The sequence below is a fragment of the Canis aureus genome, chromosome 18 (assembly GCF_053574225.1).
Source record: "Canis aureus isolate CA01 chromosome 18, VMU_Caureus_v.1.0, whole genome shotgun sequence".
NCBI classification, from domain to species: Eukaryota; Metazoa; Chordata; class Mammalia; order Carnivora; family Canidae; genus Canis; species Canis aureus.
The window spans coordinates 5,943,986-5,971,447 of record NC_135628.1 but is presented as its reverse complement, the minus strand read 5'-3'; the positions used below and the strand labels follow the sequence as shown (position 1 = coordinate 5,971,447).

General features: G+C 35.9%; 1 protein-coding gene across 20 annotated transcripts in view; it reads right to left on the bottom strand.

The window, feature by feature from the left end:
* Positions 1 to 27,462, bottom strand: part of TFEC (transcription factor EC) — a 221,842-nt gene that overhangs the window by 19,337 nt on the left and 175,043 nt on the right. For all 20 annotated transcript variants that reach the window (XM_077856038.1, XM_077856042.1, XM_077856046.1 and 17 more), the window contains 2 exons: positions 25,296 to 25,547; positions 15,768 to 15,854 (listed from right to left, as the gene is read on the bottom strand). In XM_077856038.1, coding sequence (XP_077712164.1) covers positions 15,768 to 15,854; positions 25,296 to 25,547 — 339 coding nt within the window. The remainder of the gene's footprint in view (positions 1 to 15,767; positions 15,855 to 25,295; positions 25,548 to 27,462) is intronic.

Sequence of the window (27,462 nt, the reverse complement as noted above, 5' to 3'; positions counted from 1 at the left end):
AGGTAGAACAGATTCCTCAAGATGACACTTCTTTCTGATAAAAAACCTGAACTCCTGATCTCAAAAGTTACTTTGAAGTGGAGTGATTGGCAGTGGTTCCTGTTGTCTAGGATTCTCCACCTTAGATTTTAGTCAAATCTCCACTACTGAGATTATAGAGACTGAAGTGGACTAGGCTCTGACCTTCCCACATATATACTGCCTTCACAGTAGCCAATATTTCCTGAAGAAAACAAGCAAATCAGTAAAAATAGCAAAACAGCTGAGGAAAATGACTATTTCAAAAGTAAACAACATGCAGTGTGAGAAATAACATCAGAAGCAAAAATTTAAAGAACCAAGGAAGATCACATGAAACCAAATTTCTCTTTTTTTAATTTTTATTTATTTATGATAGTCACAGAGAGAGAGAGAGAGAATGAGAGAGAGAGAGAGTGAGAGGCAGAGACACAGGCAGAGGGAGAAGCACCATGCACCAGGAGCCCGATGTGGGATTCGATCCTGGGTCTCCAGGATCACGCCCTGGACCAAAAGCAGGTGCCAAACCGCTGCGCCACCCAGGAATCCCCCCAAATTTCTTAAATTAGTCTAATGTTCATTCTAAAAAAAATGTTTGTAATAATTTATAACATAAAATGAGAACAAATAAACATACAGATAGCTAAAGTGAATAATCAGAAACAAGAGGTTTGAAAATACAGTACTTGAAAAAAAGTATTATAAAAAATGTAAAATGGAAAAGTAGCATAATAAACACAGTGAGAAAGGCATAATGGAATTAGTAAAATATAAAACCAAATTGAAGTAATATTTCAGGAGGATAAAGAAAGGTCCCAGAAATAAGACATATGAAAGAAAATCTATCAGTATGGAGGATAGTTATTAGAATTACAATACAGATAGTAGGAGTCTCAGAGAGAAAGAAAAATAAAATTCAAAGAGAGAAAATACTTTAAGAAATAATAGAGATACATTTCTGATAATTAACTAAAGTCTATTATTTTATTTCATTTTATTATATTATATTATATTTTGATATAAAAATCAAAGGGCCTATAGGATGTGAAAGAATATAGATAGGAAAACCCTACACCCAGACATATAATAGTGAAATTTTAGAATATAAAATGACCAAGAGGAAAAATTAAAGTCTAAAGAGAAAAAGGTAAGATTATGTCCAAAGGAACAAGACTCTGATTAATACAAGAGTTTTTAATAGCAAAATTGAATGATAGGGGAAAGTGAATCATTAGTTTTTAAACGTTGAAAGAAAAGAACTTAAAACATGAGTTTTATATCCAGCCCAAGTGTCATTCACAAATGAGATCATGATGAAATATTTCTAGAGGCATAATATTTAGCTATTTCATCCAAACTGTTTTCAATGTTAGTATGAAGTACCTAAATAGAAGTAGATATTTAAAGGATATTCTTCAAAAACATGAAATAAAAATTATCAAATAACTTAGTAAGTGGTTGTAGTCTAAAAAAGATGAGGGTAACCAAAGTAAAAAAGTGAAACATATAATGATATAACTCAGTATTAAAGTAAATAATATCAGTATGATTGATTGGAGTAGAAGGAAACCAGAGGATGTAAAAGTAGTTATAAAGTACTAAGGAGAAAAATGGGCACACCTAAATAATAAATTAAGATGAAAGAAACAGGTGAAAATATATCAGTGGAAATAAGTCAAACCTCTCAGCAAAAAGACTTATAGTTTGGATACAACAGTACAAAGGACACACCTACATAGTAAAAGGACACACAAAGTTTGAAAATTAAAGGATGGAAAAAGATATAGCCAGCAAATGATAACATAGAAAACTGACATAGCTATATAAATATAAGAGAAAATAGATTTTAAAATTAGAAAAAGTATTAGGGATAGACAGTCTCTACATAATAGTAAAGAGTTCAATTCTCCAAAAACACATTATAATTATAAGCATGCATTCATCTTATAAAATAACCTCAAAATATGTGAAACAAAATGTTTTGTACTATAAGGCAAAATTAATAAATCCACCAATGTAGTAAGAAATTTTGAGATTTCTCCTCATTTTTGAAAAGTGAAGCAGGCAACAATAATCAATAATGTCATAGAATATTTGAATAATAAAACTAAAAGCTTGGCCCAATGGACACTGTATACTTCCATATCCAAAAATTAGAGAATACACAATTTTCTTGAGTACATATGGAATGTATATAAGTATTGACTATGAACTCAGTCAAAGAACACCTTCAATGTATTTCACTGAGACCTGATTTCTAAAATGCTTGGAAATTTTTAAATAACTCAAGGGTAAAGACAAAATCATACTGAAATTTAGAAAGAAATAAAAGATACTAAAAATACACAGAAAGAAACATCTGGTATGTGGCAAGACAATGCTTTCAAAGAAATTTACACCCTTAAATAGTAATATGAGAAAAATTGATAAAAATGTGAAATTTGGTAAATTATCATTTTAAGAAGCTAGAAAAATAACCAAATAAGACCAAAGAAAGTAGAACAGATAATAAAATAAAAGCATAAATTATTGAAAAAAAAAAAGTCGATCCACAAGGCAAAAGTTCTTTTTTAAATTAACAAGAATGACATGTTTCCCGCAAGAGTTATCAAAAAGAATTAAGAATAAATAAATAATATTGCAAGTGAAAGTAAGATAATACTAAGAGCACAAGCTGTGATTTAAAAATATGTTTTTTCCCCTGAGATCAGGAACAAGCAAGACAAGGATGCCTGCTTTCACTACTGCTATACAGCACAGTATTAGAAATTCTTATCAGAGCAAATAGGCAAGAAAAAGAAACAAAAGTCATCCAAATTGGAGAAGAATGAGTAAAGTGATCTTTGTTCATTGATCATATATTTAGAAAAACCTGAGATTACACACACACCTATACACACACACAGCTACTAGAGCTAATAAAGGAATTCAGTGAAGTTGCCAGATATAAAATTAACATGCAAAAATCAGTTACATCTTTATACACTAACAATAAAGAATCTGGGGGCACCTGAGTGGCTCAGTTTGTTAAGCATCTGCCTTCTGTTCAGGTCGTGATCCCAGGGTGCTGGGATGGAGCCCTGTATTGGGCTCCCTGCTCAGCGGAGAGCCTGCTTCTTCCTCCACACTCCTCCTCCATCCCTCCCCCGTTGCTCTCTCTCCTATATCTCTGTCTCTTTCCAGAATAAATAAAAATAAAATCTTAAAACAATAAAGATTCTGAAAGAAAATTAAGAAACCAGTCCTATTTACAGTAATATCAAAAAGAATAAAATATTTAGTAATATATTTACCCAAGGAGACAAAAAACTTGTACACTGAAAACTAAAAAATATTGCCACAGGAAAAAAAATTTAAATAAATTAAAATAAAATATATTGCTAATAGAAATTAAGGAAGACAGACATCACATATTTATTGATCAGGTGACTTAATGTTGTTAAGATGACAACAGTACCCAAAGTGATCTACAAAATTAATTGAACCTCAAAAGCATTTTTTTTTTTGCAGGAAAAGAAAAGACCATTCTGAAATTCATATAGAAATTTGAGGGTCTCCAAACAGTAAAAGAGCAAAGGTAGAGGATTCACACTACCAGTTTTTAAAACTTACAACAAAGTGACAATAAGCAAAACAGTGTGGTGCTGGCATAATAGCAGACATAGATTAATGGAGTGGAATTTCTGCATTATTTGAGACATAGAGCAGAAATTAATCCTCAAGTATATGGTCAAATGATTGTTGACAAAGGTGCCAAGATCATTCAATAGGGAAAGGACAATCTTTTCAAAAAATGGTGTTGGGGAAAGTGGATATCCACATGCAAAAGAACGAAGTTGGACTCTTCTCTTAAATGATACACAAAAATTAACTTGAAATGGATCAAAGACCTAAACATAAGAGCTAAAACTATGAAGATTCTAGGGAAAAAGATAGAGGGAATCTTCATGATAATGTGTTCAGTGATGATTTTTTTTAATATAAGAACAAAATCACAGGCAACCAAAAAAATAGAATTTAGACTTCATCAGAATTTAAAGCTTTGTACATCAAAGCACACTCTCAAGAGAGTGAAAAGATAATCCATAAGCATAATATTGCAACTATTTCCAAATCATCTAAGAGATTAATATCAGACTATATTTTTAAAAATTCCAACAGCTCAACAACAACAACAACAACAACAACAACAAACCACCCAATTAAGAAATGGGCAAAGGATTTGAATAGACATTTCTTTAAAGAAGAGCTACGAAAAGCCAATAAGCACATGAAAAGATGGTCAACACCACTACTCATTAGGGAACTATTAATCAATCCTACAATGTGATACTACTTCACATTCACTAAGAGGACGATTATCAAGAGGAAGGAAAATAACAAGTGCTGGTAGGGATGTGAAAATTGGAACCTCGGTGCATTGCTGCCAGGAATGTGAAATGATGCAGCTGTTGTGGAAAACAGTATGACAGTTACTTAAAATGTAAAACATAAAATAACCACGCGGCCAACACTTCTACCTCTAAGTTTCTACCAAAAAGAATTAAAAGCAGAGACTTAAACAGATGCTTAAGATACTAATGTTCATAGAAGCATTATTCATGGAAACCAAGTGGTGGAAACAACCTAAATGACCATCAACAGATGAAGGAAAAAATAAAATGTGGTATATACACATACTGGAATATTACAAAGCCTTAAGAAAGAATAAAATTCTTATACATACTATACATGGATAAACCTTGAAAATAATATGCTAAGTGAAATACGCCAGACAGAAAAGGGTGAACAAAATATTGTATGAGTCTACTTATTAAAGGTGCCTTTTAATAGTTAAATTTATACAGACAAAAAGTAAAATAGAAGTTACTAGAGGCTTGGGGCAGGAAGAAAGGGATAGCAATTATTTAAACTGTGTATTTGTTGCAGATGATGATAAAGCTCTGAAAATGGATATGATGGCTGCACGGCATTATGAACCTGCCTAATGCCACTGAATTTTATACTTTTAAGTGTTTACAATGGCAAATTTTATGTTCTATATGTTTTACCACAATAAAAAGAAAGATAATGAGCTATATTACCTATAATACTTGGGGGCCAATGATTGTGAATACTTGGACAAAAAAGCATGAGTTTTTAGAAAAATATTATTTAGTAGAACTGACTGAAGAAGTAATTAATAGTTTGAACAGTCTAAAGATTACAGAAGAAATCAAAATAAATTTTGAACATGTTGCACAAGAAAGTATCTGGACTCGATGGTTTTATGGGCAAAAGTGTTACATTTTCAGGAAATATATCATACTAATTTTGTACAAACATTTCCAGACAATAGAAACACGAGGGAGTATGTCCTGATTCATTGAATCTGAAAAAAAGACATTATGAGAAAGGAAAATTATAGGCATAGGGAATACAGTCAATGGTGTTTATAATGCTGTGGTATGGTGACAATGGTGGCTACCCTGGCAGTGAGCATAGCATAACATATAAAGTTGTCCAATCACTATGTTGTACGCCTGAAGCTAATGTACCACTGTGTATACCTCAACAACAACAACAACAAAAAATAGCATTAGCAATACGAATCCAAGGGAATATAAATATTTTACCATAAAAAAGTTGCATTTCCCATAAATATATTTTATGATGTTAAAAGAGAAAAAGACCTCTATGATCAGATCAATAGATTAAGAAAAAGTCTGACAAAATTCAATCCTATTTATGATTAAATTCTTAGTGTTTGAGGAGATAGTAAATTCCCATAACCCTAGAAAAATATAGATTTGCATATTGTTAAAATCATGCTGCCCTATGAGAAAATAAAATCTGGGTCCAAATATACCGCAGAAACATCTAAATAAAATATGAAAATGCTCATATATCCATTTATTCTTATCTGGCTAATATAATAAAGGACAACATTGATAATCTAAGTTTTAGATATGTTTTCCTGATTGGTCTCTTCCCTCTTCATATACTATGTCCAATCTATCTCCCCGTATGATTTTTTTTCTTTTAAATTATTTATCAGTTTATATTTTCTTCTCTGTCCTCATATATCAATTCTTCAGGTCCTAAACTTAAATTATGTTTCTCTAGTATCTCTTCATCCCTCTCAATTCCCAACTACCCCTCTTAGACCAACTCATATTTTAAAAGTACAAATTCCTTCTGATCTCCTCCACCCCCCAAATCAAAAAGCTCTCCCCTCTGATGTCTATATTAAGGTCAAACTCTTATGTCTAGCTTTCAAGAATCTTATTAAATGGCCCGTCATTATCTAGTCAATATTTTTTGCCACCACTCTCAAGTTATAAAAGATTTCTTGTCACTACGTACCCATATGCCATAGCATGGCTTCCAAAATAGATTTTAGACTCAAATGGGAGGGAAGGAAAGAGTGTTGCCACAAGGAACCTAGGAATCTATATATTGGTAATTAAAAAAAAAAAAAAGAGTGAAATACAAGCATTATCCTAACATATATACTATGTCCTAGATAGTTGAATATTTATCATGTGCCAGATATTAAGCTAGTATATTCCATAATAATAACAAATAACACTATCTCAAGTAATCTTTATAACAATGCCATGAGGTATCATGTTTCCAATTTTAAATATTAAATAATTAAAACTGAAAAAGTAGGTAATTATGTCAAGATCATATAGTTGTATAAATAGAGGGCTTGGGATTTAATCCTGGATCTATCTGAACCAGAGGCTGGATTCTTTACTACCTACTCTACTCTGGCAAGTCCTTTGCCTTAACCCTTTTAATGGTAAGAAGTGATTTGAATATGCAAAAAAGTTGGAAGCCACTGGACTATTTTTTTTTCCTCAGTTTTATTCAAGTATCAAAATCCAACCTACTCTCTAAGGCTCAATTCAAAGTCCAAACCTTCTCCAACACTGTCTTTCATGGCGGCTCGGTTTAGCTTTCTCTTCACCAAAACACTAGGGGAATAATAAACTTGACCATAAATTTAATAATTTAGTTTATATTTATCGTTTTACCCCTCTTCATTTATATTCACTCAGCATGGGGAGCACAACAGTATACACTACTTACCATGTTCGTGAAAATTAATTGCTTATCTAAAACCCTGAGAATTTCCTGGAGGGTTGTGTGTGAACATACATATGTATAGTGTATATGCATAGATGTATTACATATGCATATTATGTACATGTGTCTGTGTGGTCTGTGTGTGTGACATGTCTTTCTCCCAGAATATCTCATTATAAATACAAAAGAGGAAAAAAATACATATAGTTATATATTTTCAGACAATTTTTCAGTATAAATACTAAAAGCAAAAAATCATATATATATATATATATATATATATGCGAATGTGTGATATCTACATAACTATCCATAGCACATATTTAGTATTAAATTTCATGGGAAACTGAGAAAAACTTTAAATGGTTTAATCTTCTATTTTTCTGTTCTGTGAAGATAGTCACTGTGGAACTAAAATGGTAAAAGTGAGCATGAGATTATTAGAATAACTGCAGACATAAAAAGAAGACAAACATTAGGCATAAAGAGAGAGCGCTGTAGGGAAGCATATACCACACAATGTATGTATACACAAAAAACTGACGTTTAAAAGATTACTTTTTTTCCCTTTGGGGTATTTATTCATTTAAATGTGGTAAACTAGATTTTTCCAGTTTTAAGACACACATCATTGCTCTCCCTCTTTATTTTATTTGCAAAAGCTGGGCTATGAGGTTTGAATGACAAATATTGAATAGGGAAGTCCCACTGAGTTATTATTATTTTTGTTCTATTATGAGTGAATAAAAAAAATAATGTGTTGGGCGGGAGTAGAATGTCCCTTGTCCTTGGCCAGCTGGCTTATAACTTAAGTAGAAAAGATAAAGCACAAAATAGAGATGGTAACTTATAAATACTTTAGTACCATATACTTTATATGCACATGATCTATTTAGTACTAAATTAACAAAAACAGTTATTGATTTAATGTAAACACTGCAATAAATAACCAAGGGAATCCTCACTTTTTGATAGAAAAATCCCAATAAAATATTTTTAACAATTTTTTTTTACTAAAGAGAGTATAACAATATTTTTACTCTATCCAGAGCACCAAAAACTATCTTGTAAGTAAACAAGCTTGTCTGTACAGCAGATTATATATTATGCATTTCAAAGCTCAATTTCTACATACCTTGTTTTATTGCCTATTACTTTATAAAGTTTATTCAGTATTTAAGGTGGTTTCATCTCCAAACACTGAAGTAATTCCAAAATGCACTTGCTCACCAGTTTTAACTCGGCAGTGTCTCTAACCTCCAAGAGAGCCACGATTTTCTCCTTCTACTTCATCATTTTCTTTTCCTTAAAAACTGGCAAACAATAGCTGAGAGGACTGCACAGAAAACTCTGTGCCAAGGTGAACTTTGGCTCCCTTGGACTTTAAGACTAATCTGGTCTAGGCTGTGATTGACAAAAGCTTGCTTGTTGATGTTATGCAGTCCTCTCAAGTTCTAACCAAGCACAAGGGGTTGTTAATATTTACTCAGTCCTCGTCTCTGGAATGGTCTTGAACTATAACAGTTTACTGAGATTGCCAAATGCCACCAGCATTTACAGACACCTGATTGAGAAAAGAGCTATGGAGGATAAAAGATATGAGTTACTATGCACAACCACATCTCGTAAGGGAAGGGGTGAAACCAAGACCAACTGGTGGAAATTATAGGGAAACAGATCTAAACTCTTAGGCCAAGCAATCATTCCGCTGGAGTGGCAGAGAATCAGATCAGTCTAAGGTCCCGTCAACTCTTATGATTCTACAGTTCTAGGAATCAGCTTCCTTCTGAGGCTTCTGGGACAGGAGGAGGAGGAGGAGGAGGATTGCTGCTGTCTCTAGTATCATACACGACTGGATTTCAAACCCTACCCTGCCATTCACTAACTGCATGACTTGAACAAATTAGTGAACTTCTCTAAGCCTCCTTCCTCATTTATAAAGTGAAAATAGGTAATACTAGTCTCTATCCCATAGGTTTGTTGTGATGATCAATGCAATTTTTCACTAAATATGTTCTGCACAATCCTTGTCATGTAGCAAGTACCTAAGGCACGGTAGCTTTTATTATGGTTGTTATCCTTGTTGCTACTGCTTTTTTTCCCATTAAAAATTTTTTAAGTACTAATGTATGATGGGAATCATTTTTTCAATACTATGTGTGTATTTTTTTTACAAGATTGTATTTATTTATTTATTCATGAGAGACACAGAGAGAGAGAGAGAGTCAGAGACACAGGCAGAGGGAGAAGCAGGCTCCATGCAGGGAGCCCGACGTTGGACTCGATCCCGGGTGTCCAGGATCACACTCTGGGCTGAAAGTGGTGCTAAACCACTGAGCCACCCAGGGATCCCTACGTGTGTATTTTGAAGTGTTTATTTCACATGCATTTGCTGAACACCTACGATGTGCTAGGGATGGTGCCAGTGCCAGGTGCTGACGATATAATAATGAAGAGGTCACAGCTTTAGGGTCCAGGGACACAGAAGTGAACAAAATGGACAAAACTGTTATATTCAAGGAGTTTACATTCTAGGGGTGGGAGCATACAATAAATAAGTAGATAAAATAATAATTCTAATCATACGAGTCAGAGGTTATCAAAATTTGATATTGATTTTGGGAATGATGAGATGGGATCTTTTAGCTAGGCTGTTTGTGGAAGGCCTCTCTGACAAGGTGGCATTGTCTAAAGGTTGGAAACATAAAGGGGCAGCCGTGTGAAGTTCTGGGACAAAGTATTCCAAGCCACAAAAGGAAGTTCAATGGCCCTAAGATGATAGTCTGCATGTCATGTTCAGGGAGCAAGAAGAAGGCTATAGAGGCCAGAGCCTAAAGTTAAAGGGAAATGCTGACAATGGTAAAGTGTCTGGATTATATTCTGAGGATTTTAGGAAGTTAATAGCATGTGAAGCAAGGAGAAACAGGATCTGATTTTTGCTTTGTGCAGAGCATTCTGGCTACTGCATGAACAGCTGTAAGGGGGCAAGAAGTAGCAGGGAAGTTTGGCTGCAGTCAGTTTCTGAGGTTCAAGTGAGAGATAATGGCAGTCTGGAAAAGCGTTTTAATGGAGATGCTGATAAGCTGTGAGATTCAGATAATCTCGGATGCTCCTTAGGACATATTGATAGATGTGCAGATGTCTGAGTAAGAGAGAGAAGAAAGATGACTCTTGGAGTGGGGGTGCTAGATAAACCAAAAGGAGATTGGGATAGGTGTGGGGGGGAGGACAGAGACTTTTTGTTAGTCATATTGTTTGAGATGTCTGTTAGGAGCATAAAAGACAACAAGCAGGAGGATATACAAGCATAGAGGGGAGAGATCGGCTGGAGAAGGGTGGAGGTCACCCGTAGGATGTATTGATACATGAGAAAAGAGGGCTGAAGTCCTAGCCTTGGTACACATGAGCATTTAGACATCTGTTAGAAGAGAAAGAACCAGCAAGGTAATAGAAAACCAGAAAAGGTGGTGCCATAGAATCCCAGATGGTACTTTAAGAAGGAAGAGTGGTCAACCATGGCAAGTACCACCAAGAAGCCAAGTCAGGTGAGAATGGAGAACTTACTGCTGGCTTCTGCTTCGGTTGGCTTGAAGAGCTCCTTTAGAATTGTGAGGACGACAGCTCTGTTGGAGACTAGAAAACAGGAGGGGACCAAATGGTGGCAGAGTGAGGATAGAAGCAAGAAGTTCTTTTGTGTGTGAGTCAGTCATGACATAATATGGCAGCCAGACAGAAAATGTGTTCAAAGGGAGTTTGGGGGTTTGGTTTTATTTTTAGGGAGTGTTACTAAAGACCAGTGTAAGACTGATACTTATAACCCAATAGATCAGAATAGACTGATTATGTAGGAGAAGGAGTCACTACTTAGAGAAGCAAAGTCCTTGAGAAGGTAAGAAGGAGTGAGATCTGGAGCACACGTGGTGGGCTGGCTTTAGATCGTGAGCTGGAGCAATTATTCTAATTATTCTATAGAAGAGATGGTGGAAGAAATGAAAACAGATACAGGTGGTTTCGTATAACTGGAGATGCCGAGTAATGAATGAGTTCCAATAGCGTTGCATACATTTGCTCTTTGAAATACACTGTAAAAGAGAAATCGGCTGAAAAAGGAAGAATGGGCAATGAATTGTGGAGATTTGAAGTGAAAAGAGAAGGAATTTTTAAAAAATGGTCTCAGTTAATGGGAATATTTACCAGGGAATAGCTGTGAATTCCCACAGTGGTGGTAAAAGGCCCTGTGACATTTTGGTGATGTACTTGAGGTGAATACTATGAGAAATGTGGTGAAATTTTATCCATTAAGTGGCTCAGGTTGAGTTGTGGAGTAAGATGAGAGAAGTTTAATCAGGTTGGGGCTTTGCCAGGGAAGTAAAATGAAAAAAAAAAAAATCACCAAAAAAACCCAGAGATATGTTAGGAGTGTTTGCAAGAGGATTGGTTATAGTGCTTGACCAAAGACTCTAGACATTTTCAAAATGTTGCAAGTGCAGAGTCATAGCTATTGAAAATAGTGATAGAGTGCATCGATTTAGAGCTTGAACAATTGGTGAAATAAGAAAACTACAGAAGCACTCAGCAAATAGAATGCAATGGTCAAAAGTGAAATAAAAACATTAGGGGATAGAAAAAAATGGCAATAACAAGATCTAGGATATCATCATGCAAAGGGGGGGCTAAATGGGGAAGAGAAAAATGCACTGACGCTAAAGGGACTGAGAAACTGACCGGTTAGGGTTTTGTCGAAAGCATGACTGATTTGGCTGAAGGTTTCCTGCACTTTAGCTCCTCGCCATCTAGTTTATATAGTTGCATTGAGAAGAAACTGAGAGGTAGCCAATAGAAATCGAGAGGTAACTTCTTAATTTTTCTGCTTCCAGTCACTCATCACTCAGCATTCATTTCTGGGTGGGAAAGACCCAGGCTGAATTGATCTGTGAAGACCTTGCACTAGTTCATTCAAGCTGGATAAATTGGAAGGCCCACCACAAGGGGTCCAAGGCTCCCCTCAGCAGCTTCCAAGTTTCCCATCAACAGAAGTTATATCATGACTTGTAGCTAAGCCTGTAGGCCGTGGTCCCGAGATGAATCTTAGCTCGGTGAGATCCAAGGCTTTCTCTCACACCACTGCCAGAGCCTGTCCCCATGACTAAGCACTCAATAGACGGCTCCTGAGATTCCATCGATCTCCACAAGAACTAGAGAAAATGTATGTAAAATGCATAGAAAAGTGAGCTTCAAATAATAGGTGAGAAATTAATGATAGTTATTGTGAATTAATAAATATCTCATTTTTGAAGCTCACCATAATGACATCTGTTGGTTTAGCCTCATTAGAATTCACTGACATTTATTTTGGTAACAACTCCTCTTCTCGTTCTCACTTAGTCTAGGGAATTTGTTGCGTGGGGCTGCTCAACTCTAAGACTCAGAGCAGCTGGCTGAGGCATAGATAAATGACAGGCGTTGCTCCAGTAAGAATCATCCCGGGGATTTAACTGGAACCAAGAGGAATGCTCTTCTTCCCTTAGGCCGCCAAGCCTGCCTGGAGTGTATTCATTAGGATGAATTTGGTTATAACAATCAGACACACTTAGCTTATCAAATAAAGGCAAAAAAAAAAAATCTTACATAATATGAAATCCACAGGCAAAGAATTTGCCAAGGGCATATAAGCAGCATTTCTTTTGGCTTTTCTTCTTCTTTTTTTTTTTTTTTTTTGTTTTGTTTTGTTTTGTTTTGGTTTGGTTTGGTTTGGTTTGGTTTGGTTTTCCTTAGTCTATTTAGCTTCTGGGCAATAAAATGACTACATAAGTCCCATTATCCTATAACGTCATGAAGAGGCAAAACCCTTCTCTTTCTTGGGGTCTACTTTAAAGACTTAAGGAAGTTCCCGGAAGGCATCTCAACATGTCAAAATTGCAACACGAGCCCATTCTTAAAGCTGTCTCTGGTAGGGGAAGTGGGGCCACCAGGATTGACTTCAATTAAACAGAAAATTCTCATCCTTGTGCAGAAGTAGGTGTTTGCCAAAAAACCCAAAGCTGACAAACAAACAAACAAAAAAAAAAAACAACAAAAACGAAAACAAACTGGGTTGGCAAGAAGGAAGTATGTGCATAGCTAGGAACAGGCCATGACAGTGTTTGCTCAACGGCTGGGAATAGAGCCAGCACAGAAGAAAACAAGGGCGAAGTTTCGGGGGGCTGCCCACATGGGGCACTACTTAGGAATCTACACAGCACATGAACCAACAAACTTCTCTCATGTTTAAGCCCCGGATGAGCCAGTTTCTACTATCTGTACCAAAAGTTCACTGGCTAACACGCTCACTCAAAGCATTCTTCTGAATCCAACAGGTCTTTATTTTTATCCACATGAACTACAAAAATCCTTCAGTCTCCTCTGTTCTATCAGCCATTCTTAAACATCCTTTTCCCCCCTCCCCTCTTGCTTTTTCTTATGTTCAAGACTTGCTACTTTTCTGTGTCCATGGTTGCCTCTTAGAACCTTAACTATCCCTCATAGCTATATTTCAAACATCTTTTCCTAAAGCATTTACAAAAAAAAAAAATCTCAATTAAATATGGTTTCTCCTTCACTCAAACTCCAGAGCAACTCTCTGACTAATATTTCAATGTACACATGTAGTATACTAAGATTTAATATAAAACAGCCTTGTAGGGACGCCTGGGTGGCTCAGCAGTTGAGCGTCTGCCTTCGGCCCAGGACGTGATCCTGGGCTCCCGGGATCGAGTCCCATGTCGGGCTCCCCACAGGGAGCCTGCTTCTCCCTCTGCCTGGGTCTTTACCTCTTTCTCTGTGTCTCTCACGAATAAATAAATAAAATCTTTAAAAAAAACAGCCTTGGAGATAAATATTTTAATAATTCTTGTAATGTAGAAGAAAGCCGAGAGGTTAAGTGACTTGCACAGTGTCTAGATTGGAACCTGGTTAAAGACCAAAATCCACACTCTCCCTCCCTGACTCTCAGGTACACCTCACTCCCCCACCCCACTATCCTGTGACCTCTTGGCTTGTGAATTGTGTCTTATTCTACTTCAGTTTCCTATGGCACGTGTATTATGCTTTGCACACAATACATATAGAATCACTATATTTGGTTAATTAAACTCTTTGGTTTTGCTGATTGGTCAACACACAGATATTTCTTTGTGTAAGTGTAGGTAGGCCAGTAGTATCTATCTTTTTAAAAGTACATCCTAGATATCAAAAGTAAATTCCAGATAGTTATTGCCACTAATTTGTACTGAGTCAGCCGTTCTATGCAGCCTCTACAGGACAAGCACAATCGTTTAACAAAGAGAATGTTTCTGTACACAATTTTAATGAGTACCACATAGAAAGAAAAGATTGCAGGAAATTAATATCATTTACTGAAACCCAGAAGCTGAATACTAGTTAAGACAATAGTATCTTCATGCTGTGAAATTAGGCAGGGAGAAATTATCATTAATAATATATTTATCTAGAGAATTAGTCAGATTTCATATAACTATGCTGCTTGAAATCTGAAGACAGAAGACGTAGAAAGAATTGTCAGTCCATCCTAAAAAAAATAGAATAAAATAAAAATAAAACTTGCAAAAAGACTAGGTTTTAAATCTCATTTGACCTTTGTCAGATAATGCCAGTATTAGTGACCTGTCCTATGAGCTCTTGCATACCAGAGAAAAGGAGGAAAGAGATACTTCTTTCTAGATATTGTGTCTGGAACAAAAGAAATAAAAGAGAAAAAAGTAATTTTTTCTTAAGGTCTTAACTTTATATGTTCATCATTCACGTATCCCAGCTCATTGATTTACTGATGAAAAATATCTGTATCACATAATATAGTCAAAATGTATTTTCTTTAAATTAAATGTCTAAAATAACAATTCAATCACAATCTTTCATATTTTTTCTCATTTTTCTAAAAGATCTAAGACAATAAGCAAACCAACAATAACCCTTCAAAGTACATGAAAAGACTTCGCACACGCTTTACAAATAACATTTTTAGTGATTAATAAATGAGCAATGAGGAGGTAACAGCAATCAAACAGGAGATAAGAAACCATCCGTTCATTACGTGTCATTCCAGGAATTTGTGCTGATTGCAACATAGATGTCTGTCCGCATGCCTTCAAGTGGGGTGAGGCCTGTTCTACTTAAGTTCATCTTTGATCTCAGGTTATTGGTCCTAAAGTAAAGTCATATTTTTTGTTATAATTTTTTCTCGTTTCTACAAGGTGTAGAGCCTCTGAATCTGATGGTCCAGTTGTGGTAAAATGGTACCAGTTGTGGTAAAATAGTCAAAGTTTAGCCATTAGCTCATGAGGGTGTTTTGATTGTGTGCTGTGTTTCAGGAAATCTGAAAATTAAATCATTCATAGAAAATGCTATAACAGATTAGAATATATAATTAGATGGATGTTTATAGGGATTAAATAGATAGATGGAGAGAATATCATAAGCCCTATCATCTTCCCAATAACATTACATAATCTTTTTTCTGCACCAATAATATTTCCTAATATTCAGCTGTTATCTTGTGACTGCATCAAAAGCGTAGAAAAAGATACCATTTACTAATCAAATTGAATGTCTTTTCCTTATCATCAGATGCCATTATTTATCTCAATCTCATTGACCTCCTCGGGTCTGGAAACACTTACTGTTCTTTGCAATAGCAGAGGAGAGTCTGTTCCTTCCTCTTTAAAACTTGATTCCATACCGATTATATCCTCAATAACGTCTTCCATCTAGCAAAATATAATACATTTAGAATACTGTGCATAATGATAAGAGTTGTGCTTCAGCCTAATTCAGAGAGAAAAAAATTTAGCAATCTTTAAAAGTTTTAAGGGATATTTAAATTAAGGTTATATGTATATCAAAACCCAGAATACTTCAGAACTTAAAATGAAGAAATCCTGCCACTCTTTGATCTGTGCTCCTTTTCCATGCATTTGCTTCCACCAGCTGGCAGGTGATGGCTGGGCCAACCACCCTGGGCTACTCCTTGGAAATCAGTATCTATATAAATAGAGTGGTTATCATGAGGTGCCTCAAGCCAGAGCCCATGTACTTAACATGTAGAGAGATGACTTCCTACAAACTTTATTTTCCTTTTGAAATGTTTTGATTGCATCTTATAGGTGGATATTCAAACAGCAGTGGTCAAACCAGCTGATTGGTCTACATGGAAACAAACTACGTGGAAACACACTATCCAACTTCCCCTAATGGCTAATAATAATAATAGCAATATCAACAAACAACAACAATCACCGACCCCTTAAATAGTAACAATAGCAGACGCATACAGTGCGGGGACGGGAGATGAGCCAGGCACTTTCTGTGTGCTCCACATACACCAGCACATTTAACCTTCACAACAAATAGGAAGTGGATACCATCATTACCTCTGTTGTACAAATGAGGAAACTGAGGGGAAGAAATGTGCAATAACTTGTTACAAAGCTCGTGAGTGACAAAGGCAGGATTGAAATTCTGGAAAATGGGCCCTAAAGTCCTACTTTATTTTTTGTCTATTTTATTTAAAAATATTTTACTGATTTATTCATGAGAGACACACACAGAGAGAGAGAGAGAGAGAGAGGCAGAGACATAGGCAGAGGGAGAAGCAGGCTCCATGCAGGGAGACCGACGTGGGACTTGATCTCAGGACCCTGGGATCATGCCCTGAGCCAAAGGCAGATGCTCAACCACTGAGCCACCAGGCGTCCCCTAAAATCATACTTTAAATCAGCTTTTTACTCCTTTTCTCAAATTCCTTTCTAAAATAGCCTTCCTTCCTTTCTCTACTTTAGTTGGAGAAGATTTTAAATGTTTGCCTTTAAAAAAACAGAGGGAGGTAAGCCATTGAGACTGTTAGCCTTAGAGGAAAAATGGAGGGAGTTAGTGGAGGGAGGTGAGTGGAGGATGACCAAATGGGGGGTGGAGGTGAAGGTGGGCACTTGTGATGAGCAGTGGGTGATGTATGTGAGTGTGAATCGCTAAATTCTATTCCTGAAACCAATGTTACACTAATGTTAGCTAACTAGAATTTAAATAAAGACTTGAAACAACAAGAAATAGTTCCTCATCAAACTTTAAATAAATAAATAAATAAATAAATAAATAAATAAATAAATACTTGTATTTTAAAAATAGTCTGATTGTTCCCCCCTCCCCCCATTCTCTCTCTGGCTCTCGCTCTCCTCTCTCCCATTATATTCTCTTCAATGAAATTTTAAAATATGGTGTAGACTCCAAGATAATGAGAATGCTGAATTTATACAGCTGTAGTACTCTGAATTTCCTATAACATGTGCAGAAACAATGAGGATAAACTTGGAGAGATAGATAAAAACATTTTATGATTCTGTTAATGTTATCTTCTACGCAAGATTTCTGAGAACCTTAGAGAATCAAATATTCAGACTTCCACTAAGATACTCCTAAAGTTGATATGCCAAAAAATTGGAACGTGCTTTAGCATTAATTTAACAAAAATTTGTGGAGCAGTATTTATTGCAGGACCACGTTGTAAGTACTAGAACGATAAAAGCAAGCAGCACAAAGTCTCTGCCCTCTTGGAGCTCTAACACTAATGAGGAAAGAGACAATAAACGGCTTAATAACAAATGGTCTGAAGAAATTAAAGCAGGTGGGGGAGAGAGCTTGATGGGGATGAGTGTTGCACTAGAAATGGTCAGAGAAGGGCTTACTGATATTTGAAAAAAAGACATGAACAACATGGCAATGAGTAGTCTTGGAAAGGAAGCAAAAATGTCAAAGATCTTAAGGTTGGAACGTGAAGGTTAGTCAATGGGAAGGGAGCAGGAGATAAGTTTGAGACGAAGTTGAAAAGTATGCTCTGTAGGTTGCAAAGCCCTCTAGCCCAGTGGTGTCCCCCAACAATTTCTGCAAGCATAGGAATGTCCTACATCCGCACAGTCTAATACCATAGCAACTAACCACATGTGGCTACTGAGCACTTGAAATGTAGCTAGTTTAACTGAGGGATTAAATCTTCCTTTCTCAAGTTTTTATTCAAATTCCCAGGCTCAGAATTAAGTTTTTTTTTTTATCTCATTCAATTTTTAAAGGCTTTATTGAATTTGAATTAATTTAACATTAAATTTTAAATAGCCACATGTGGTTCGCGAGTACCATCTTCAAGGGTGCGGGCTCTTGACAATGGTCTGGATTTTTTAAATAATTAATTAATTTTAATTTTTAAATTTGAGTACAGTTGACACACAATGCTACATTAGCTTCTGGTGTACAACGCAGTGATTTGATGAGTCTATATGTTATGCTATGCTCACCGCAAGTGTAGCTACCATCTGTCACCATGCAACACTATTATAATACCATCGAGGGCATTCCCTATGCTGGGCCTTTATTCCCATGATTTATTCATTCTATGACTGAAAGCCTGTACTTCACACTCCTCATCACCCGCTTTGCCTATTCTCCACTCCTATTCCCTCTGGCAATCATCAGTTTGTTCTCTGTATTTATAGGTCTGATTATGTTTTTGTTTGTTTATTCATTTGTTTTGTTTTTTGGATCCCACATATGGTCTGGACATTAGACGTTATTGCATGTGCATAGAGACATTGTTAAAGGATCTAGGGTAATAAATATGCATATTTTGTTTCTTTTGTTTAGCATAGTCCATGAAAGTTTTAAAATATGTTCTTGATTGTTACTAAACTCAAAGTTTAATTTCATGATGTTTCTCTCATTCACATTTATCGTTAATGGACAAACAAATTTGTACTGGACAAATGTAAAGAAGACCTGAGGAAAGAAGGATGCTAAACACAATTTACGATAAATGCTTTTCTTTGGAGTATCTCTAGAAGTTTCACCAAAATTATATATATATCATTTTTCCCCTTTCTTCCCAGAAACTTGCATCCTAAATGACTCACTCTCCTGCATCTTTAATTTTTCCCTGTTGTCAATAAACATAGGTTTCTCCTATTTCACTAGAAACCCTTTCTTTCCTACATGTGAAAACCCATCCTCCTTGGAGGCTCTTCTTTGCTTCTCTAACACATCTATCCTTCATTTTTGTCACCCACTGACTTGACTATTTTTGCCTCCAATTTATTAAAGACATTGGTTCCTCCATTATCCTAAATTGATTTTAATATCTAAAATCCATTCAAAACCTTCCTTCATAGCTTCCAGGAATGTTCAAAATTAATCAAACCTAGGAATCCAGTTGTTGTCTCTAAAAAGACAATAAACACAACACTTTATATCAGATGAAACAGAAATAATATATTAGACAAAAGAAGAATTACAGATCAGCAGAATAAGCATCTTCAAAATGGTAAATGAAGATAATAAAATAAGAAGCAAATTATTTTAACTAAAATAAAAATGGAGATAATAGGTATGTGAACTATGAGATTTGAAGGCAATAGAACATTTATAAGATTTGACACGTTTAAAAATAAATATCTACAAAAGACCAACAATGAAAGTTTTCAACAGCACTGGGTACACGAAGAAAATGGGATAATAATTGAAGTATTAAAGGTAAAGAACTGGGGACCCCTGGGTGTCTCAGTGGTTTAGCACCTGCCTTTGGCCCAGGGCGAGTCCCACGTCCGGCTCCCTGCGTGGAGCCTGCTTCTCCCTCTGCCTGTGTCTCTGCCTCTCTCTCTCTCTGTCTCTCATGAATGAATGAAAAATTAAAATAAGATAAAATAAAATAAAATAAAATAAAATAAAATAAAATAAAATAAAATAAAATAAAATAAAATAAAATAAAATAAAATAAAATAAAAAGGTAAAGAACATTGAACCTGGACATTTATAACCAGTAAAATATCCTTTAAGTATGTGGGGTGAAATAAGGTTGTTCTAAGGAAAAAAAAAATTGTTCTAAGGCAGAACTCAGAAGTTTTAAGGCAAAAAGCCTTTGAAAAACTCTTCCAGGAGGTACTGCAGTTAGATGATAAACATGACTATGAAATCTGGGGCACCTGGGTGGCTCAGTGGGTGAGCATCTGGCTTTGGCTCAGGTTGTGATCCCGGGGTCCTGGCATTGAGTCCTGCATCAGGCTCCTCGTAGGGAGCCTGCTTCTCCCTCTGCCTGTGTCTCTGCCTCTCTCTGTGTGTCTCTCATAAATAAATAAATAAAATCTTGGGTAAAAAAACCTATAAAATCTATACAAAATATAAGAAAAATGAATAAATAGGGGTGCTTGGGTAGCTCAGTTGGTTGAGTGTCCAATTCTTGATTTCTGCTCAGGTCATGATCTCAGGGTTGTGAGATCAAGCCCCATGTGGGGGCTCCCTGCTCAGTGGAGAGTCTACTTTTCTCTTCCTGCCCCCCCCATAGGCATATGCACATGTGTGCACAAGTGCTCTCTTTTTGTCAAATAAATAAATCTTAAAAAAAAAGAAAAAGAAAAATGAGTGAATAAAAGTAAAAATTCTGTGGCCTAAACAAGAATATAGATAGACAGAGAGATGAGGGAGGGAGGGAGGGAGGGAGAGAGGGAGGGGGAGAGAGAGAGAGAGAGAGAGAGAGAGATACTATAAATCTCAATACAGGGAGATAAGTGAGAACAAGAAGATAAGACCATATTCAGGAAGATTTTTACTTGAGGGTATGACATAGACCTAGTTAAACAATGATATAGATGCAGAAAAATATAACTATGTACCTTAAAAAGTTAGAGCAACAAAAAAATAAAAGAGAGAAAAACTTAACCTATTCAATGGAGGATAGAAAAAAATGGCAAATAATGAAACATAGGCATTTTAAAACATTAAAAAGGTAATAAATCCTAATGGTAATAACAAGAATGTAAGTGAACTAACATACTACTTCAAGAATCTAGGTATTGTATCATTAATTAAAATAAAAAAAGAGAGAAAGCTGAAAATAAAGTGAAAAGATGTACCACAAATATGACCAAAAGGAAATCACAGTTGCAATGCTATGCCTAATGGCTGTATAAAATTCAAGATAAAATCTTAAAGGAAAAGTAATACCAAATGAACAGAAATTCACGTGCCCTTAAAAATACCTACAGCAACAACTTGTCAGAATTCTACAGAAAAATAAATTAACAATTGTAGTTGAATATTTTAACTTGCCTCTCTCAAAATCATAAATCTGAATTTAGCCTTCTCTTTGCTTATTCTTTAGCCAGGCCTTGAGTCTTGTCATCCTCTAAACCACTCCATTTCTAAAATCCTAAATTCCATGATCTCACTCATCAGAACACAATCTTCCTTGTAGATCCAATCTAGACCCTGTTGCAGATCAAGTAAACCATTTTCAGTTTACGACTCTCTGTCTTTGCCTTATTATCTTTCCAGTCATCCCAAACATCCCAGGTTTCAACCTCTCCACCTCCTGTCAAATGGTTTCTGCCCACCATCCTGTTGAAATTCCTTTTGTTGTTATTTTCCTTGACTGCTTAACAGCCAGATTGAATAGATATGTATCAGCTCTTATTTCAGTAGACTTGGCTGCTACGCTTGAGTGTATAGTTCATTCCCTCCTTCTTTATCCTAATTCTTTCTTTGGCTTCGATGACACCCCGCTGGCTATCTTTTTTATTTTACCTTGACAGTCTCTCCTCTGTGACCACCCCCCCACTTCAATATTGCTGATGGCTCCATCCCATCCTTGGTTCCCTGCTCTCCCGACTTGACTATATTCATGATCTCCAGGAGCTCTCTTTCTCACTTGAGCTTTTAAGTATCCCCCATGTGCTGGCAACTCTCAAATCTCTTTTTCCGGTCTAGATTACTCTCCTCAAGGTGAACTTGGATCTCTAGCTGTTACTGGCATCTCCACATGGTGGTCTCCCACATACCTCAACTCTAACTCTCAGCTGGCCCTCTACCTCCTGGATGCATTCCTCTTCTACATAGAGGACAGAATATTATGGTCAAATCTGACTATGTCACTCCAGCCCCCACAGTTAAACCTTTCAAGGATTTGAAATTGATTGACATGGATTCTGTGATTTGTCTATTGTTGTCATCTCTTGTCACCTTTTGTGCCACCTGCCTCTCTTTTTCTGCTCACCTCATTTTCTGCTGTTCTCCACCTTTATTCTTTTTTAAAAAATTTTTTTTTAAGATTTGATCTATTTATTCATGAGAGACACAGGGAGAGAGAGAGAGAGGGAGGCAGAGACGCAGGCAGAGACACAAGCAGGCTCCATGCAGGGAGCCCGACGTGGGACTCGATCCCAGGTCTCCAGGATCAGGCCCTGGGCCGAAGATGGCGCTAAACCGCTGAGCCACCTGGGCTGCCCCCTCCACCTTTATTCTTTACTCATGCTCCCTAATCTGTGTAAATGCCCCCACTAGGCACTTTCTCTAAGTCTTACTATGGACATTTCTGAATGAAAACAGCACTTTCATGCTCCTATCTATACCATTATCCTTTCTACATAATATTATAATTATTTGCTTTTTTTTCTCTTCCCCTCAACCTATAGCTTCTAGGAGGTACAGCAGATAAGAAAACAAGAAAATGAATAATTAAGAGATAGTATGTGCTGTGAAGATGCTGTGCTGAATAATACAATTTTTATCCACATGACACAGGTGTTACTATGAGAAGTCCGAGAATAAGTGCTCATCCACACAGGGAACCACTAGTAAAAGCTCCTTAGAGAAGAAACCTGAAATGGATTTTGAAGAGTTAGAATAATCTAGACAAATGGTGGAGACTGAATGAGTAGTTGATAAAGAAAGGACATAAGAAGAGAGAACCTGGTCACTGTGAGAATCACCATATGGCTGAACCCATATGGCTGAAGCACAGAGTGCAATGGGGCAGCTGAATGAGAAGTTGAGTCAGGAGACCAGGGTTAAATAGGAAGGGTCTTGTGTGCCATGAATACAAATTTTATCCCGGAAAGGCCTAGGCTATAAAAAGTTTCTTTTGATTTTATATTTCACTGTGTCAGAGACCCTTAATCACCACGTTACTCCTAATACCAATTCCCAAATCCTGACTCTAAGGATGCTCTCACAGACTTATTCTGTGGTAGCTATGATTTCTGAGATCTTCTTTGAATTAATAAAATACTCTATGATGTCTCAGGAAGACAAGCGTAGGAGAAAGAAACACCAAAGGATGGCAACAGCCATCATCTCCTGAGCCCCCACTCTGCCTTTGTGTTAGGAACTTTAAAAATGCAAGCATCAAAACAACTCTTCAAGTTGTAGGAATGCTGGGAAGAGAGAGGTTAAAGACTGAGACCATGCAGCTAGTAAGTGGTGTTTCTAACCCCATATGGTCTGACTCTAAAGACTGCACACTTGCTGCTTTGTGACATGGACTCCTAGCATGAATCAAAGAATATTAGGAAATTGCAACAACATAGGATACATCTTAGCTATGAAAGATAACAAGGCTGTGCATGGTGGCAGTATGTGAAAATGTGCACGTGGTAAGTCGACTTCAAAGAGAACTCACACTGATTAAAACAATAACGCGTTGAATAAACTTATGATTAAACAGACATTAATGATAGAAGAAACTATATACACATAGTTGAAAGTATAATGGCTTAAAAAATAGAAAAAAAAGTTCTGTAACCAACGTGCACATTGCCCCTAGAGCTCTGCACCTCTTGGGGCTTTCAGCCCTTCTCAGCAACTCCTTTTGACTAGCACCACCTGAAAGACCACTAAAATCACATCAATTTCCTTTATAATGTAAAAACTATTATAAAAGAAAAGGTAAGCTGTGTGCCTAGGGAATAAAAACATTTACTAAGAAAAACTGAGAACACTGATATAGATATATTCCTTATCTTTTCTTATTTTTTAGAAAACATATTTCATAAGATACATAATAAGATCATTGTCTGGGTTTTGCCTGGAACTGACTGGCATATGCATATCCTTTGGGATTTGTTTTTTCCTTTAGAAATCAATCTTCCACACAATGCAATGAACTTTGGAAAGGTGGTTGTAAGATAAATTGTATGGGTTGAGTTCTAATATTTACTATACAGATGATTTTCATTCTACATATATTTTTATGCTCTTCATAGAGTGAATAGAGAAACTAACTCTACATTCATTTTTTAAAAAATTCTTTATATATCCACCTATTGACAGTTATCAGTAGATAACACATATAGAGATTTATGCTCAGTGTTGGATTTCAATGAGTCCTGTTTTGTGGTTGTTTTACATTTTATTAAACAGTCTACCAGATACTTATTATTCTCCCTTTTCCAGATTAACATAAAATGTGCAAAAAACGAAATCTTCCTCTACCACTTTGCATTCACATAACGGGGTACTGAGCATTACTCTTTGGTGACTGAAGGCTACAAACTTCATAGCTAAAAAGCAGCGACCTGAAATCAGTAATAATCATCAGGAATGTAGATTGGGAGATTAAATGTGGGAGATCATAGGACTGTGGCTCCCTCTGACAAATCAAATGGGAAAAAAAGAAAAGGAAAAGAATAGAAAGCTCAGCTACAAATGTAGTTTTTCTACACTGAAATATTAAAGAAAATCTTCCCCCCAGTTCTGGTAGTTTGCCAATTCAATTCATTTTTCAGTGCTTTTCAAAATTTCATTCACAAGCGGGTCATAGTAAACATAATAAACATACCTTCCATGAAGGTACACATTCTTATTCATTTTGTATCCCTCACACCTTTAAATTCCTGCTATTTAGTAAATGGTAGACAAGTATTTGTTGAAAATAGAAATAAATGAATAATTAACAGTAAGAAATCCAGATATAATTCCATAAAATATTAAGTGCAGTAAGATTTTTTTTATTTTAGAGCGCATATTGACTGCTATTTAAACAACTTCTTCCTGTTTTATTTTAATGTGTATTTAAGATAATATAACTATTGATAAACATTTATCTAAATATTCCAGAAAATCTTTACGAAGCTAAATCTTCCTAACATAAATTACTGTTAGAGCCGATTTTGATTCACATTGAGATACAACTGAAATGAGGTATTAAGAAATGAGTTGTTATATTTCATTATATATTGTAATTAATATGTGCATAACTAATTATTATAAGTGAGTACATTAAGACACCCTTTTTGTTAAATGCATTTGCATTTGGAACGTTTACTATAAAATGTAGACTTTAATTTCTTTAAATTTTTAACAACTGATTATATATTTTCATAAGTAGCTATTAGACATACATGCCATTCCACATTGTCATCTTCTTTCCCAACACTTAGTAACTTGGTGAGTGGATTTCCAGTAAGGCCAGTGTCACTCTCAGGAGACTGGTGTCCATGCTGTACCAGAAGCGCACTATTTGGTGTTGGAGGGTGTGACCGTTTAAGAGTCTGGTTGACAATCTGGTAGTCAAGGGTCATGAAGGGTTTTACTTGTTGTCTTTGGACTTTCTGTAGCTGGGACTTCGTAGGACTTTCCAGATGTGCTGAGACCTACAAAATAAAACCAAACAAATATCATGTGTAGTATCATCTGGTGAATCAGAGTTACATTTTCAAGAATTGAATTATGACAATAGACACACAACATCCACTTCGTTCAGATTTATGGTTTATGCTTCTGTCATAATTTGCATAAGATATTAATAGATGATAGTTTTTTTTAAATATTTAATTTATTTATTCATGAGAGACACACATGAGAGAGAGGCAGAGACACAGGCAGAGGGAGAAGCAGGCTCCATGCAGGGAGCCTGACGTGGGACTCGATCAGAGGTCTCCAGGATCAAGCCCTGGGCTGAAGGCAACGCTAAACTGCTGAGCCACCCGGGCTGCCCTAGATGATAGTTTTAAGAGGTAATTTAAACTTACTAAAATATTTTCAATGCTAATCAAGTTTTTAAGAATAGCTCTCAAAATAACATGTAACTGAACTAAAATTTGGAATAAATATGTAAGTAGCAATACTTTTTGAGGTTCCAGAAAAGGAAGTCTAAAATAACACAAGGAAAATATAGCTGACTCACTACTGTTAGTAATTTTCATATACTTTATATTTCTTGGATTTTTGTATATTATATATAAATATTCCATGGGACATAATCACAACTATTTTTATTAAATATTTTAAAAATTATCCATGATGGAGCAGAAACTAGAAATATATATACTAAGTATGAAGTATGATGCTTTATGGGTAGTGAAAATCTAAGTGATTTTTTTTCCATACTTTTTGAAATTTCTGTGCTAGACTTATTTTTATTTTTATTGGTTTAAAGATGTATTTATTTATTTGAGAGAGAGAAAGACAAAGAAAGAAAGCACCAGCAGGAGAAGGGGCCGATAGAGAGGGAGAGGGAGACAATCTCAAGCAGATTCCCTGCAGAGCGTGGGCCCACTTGGGGCTCAATCCCAGGGCGCTGAGATCATGATGTGAGCTGAAATCAAGAGTCAGATGCTTAACTGACTGAGCCACCCAGGCATTCCCTATTTTTATTTTTAAAAATCTTATTTTTAAAAGCACCTGGCTTGATCTTTTTTAAAAAACATTTTATTTATTTATTCATGAGAGACACACAGAGAGGCAGAGACACAGGCAGAGGGAGAAGCAGGCTCCCTGCAGGGAGCCAGATGTGGGACTCGATCCCGGGACCCCAGGATCACGCCCTAAGCCAAAGGCAGACACTCAACCATGGAGCCACCCAGGTGCCCCACCTGGCTTGATCTTAATCTCAGGGTTGTGAGTTTGAGCCCCGTGGTGGGTGGAGAGATTACATAAATAAATTCATAAATAAATAAATAATCTTACTTTTAAACCTTTCCATCTTCTCACTTAATAATAATTGTGTAGACCATTATGAATTGAAGGAAGCATTCAGAGAAAAATCTGGCTGGTGCCATGTGCCAACTGGACAACTGTCCAGTAGTCTGAAATCCCTTTTAAAAACAAGCCTTAAAATTCTGGTTAGTTATCACAGTTAGCAATATAACATCAATTGCATAAGTGCAATTTTAAGTATGTCAAGCTTTTCCTTTAAAAGACTCTGAAGGTAGTTTTGCCTGCCAGTCCTCTTAATATTTACTATGCTGTGATGTGGCTTCTAATACATTTTCCTCAAGTGGCCTATATATAAACCTATTAAATATTTCCCTCATGTTAAACAATAGTAAAGATTGCTGTACAGTGCTTATTTTTCCTTTTATTCAGCTACACAAACTACTCCTTAAATCCCTTAACATGCATTAGCCCAGATAAATAGCCTTTACAAAGTATTTTGCATTTAAATTAGCTGGTTTGGGGTACAATATTGTAGTAGTTACTTTAGTTTAATTCTGTTATGCTGACATTTTTAGCATTATTTTAATTGTACTACCATAAAATAATTTTTCAGTCATATAAAAAAGATTA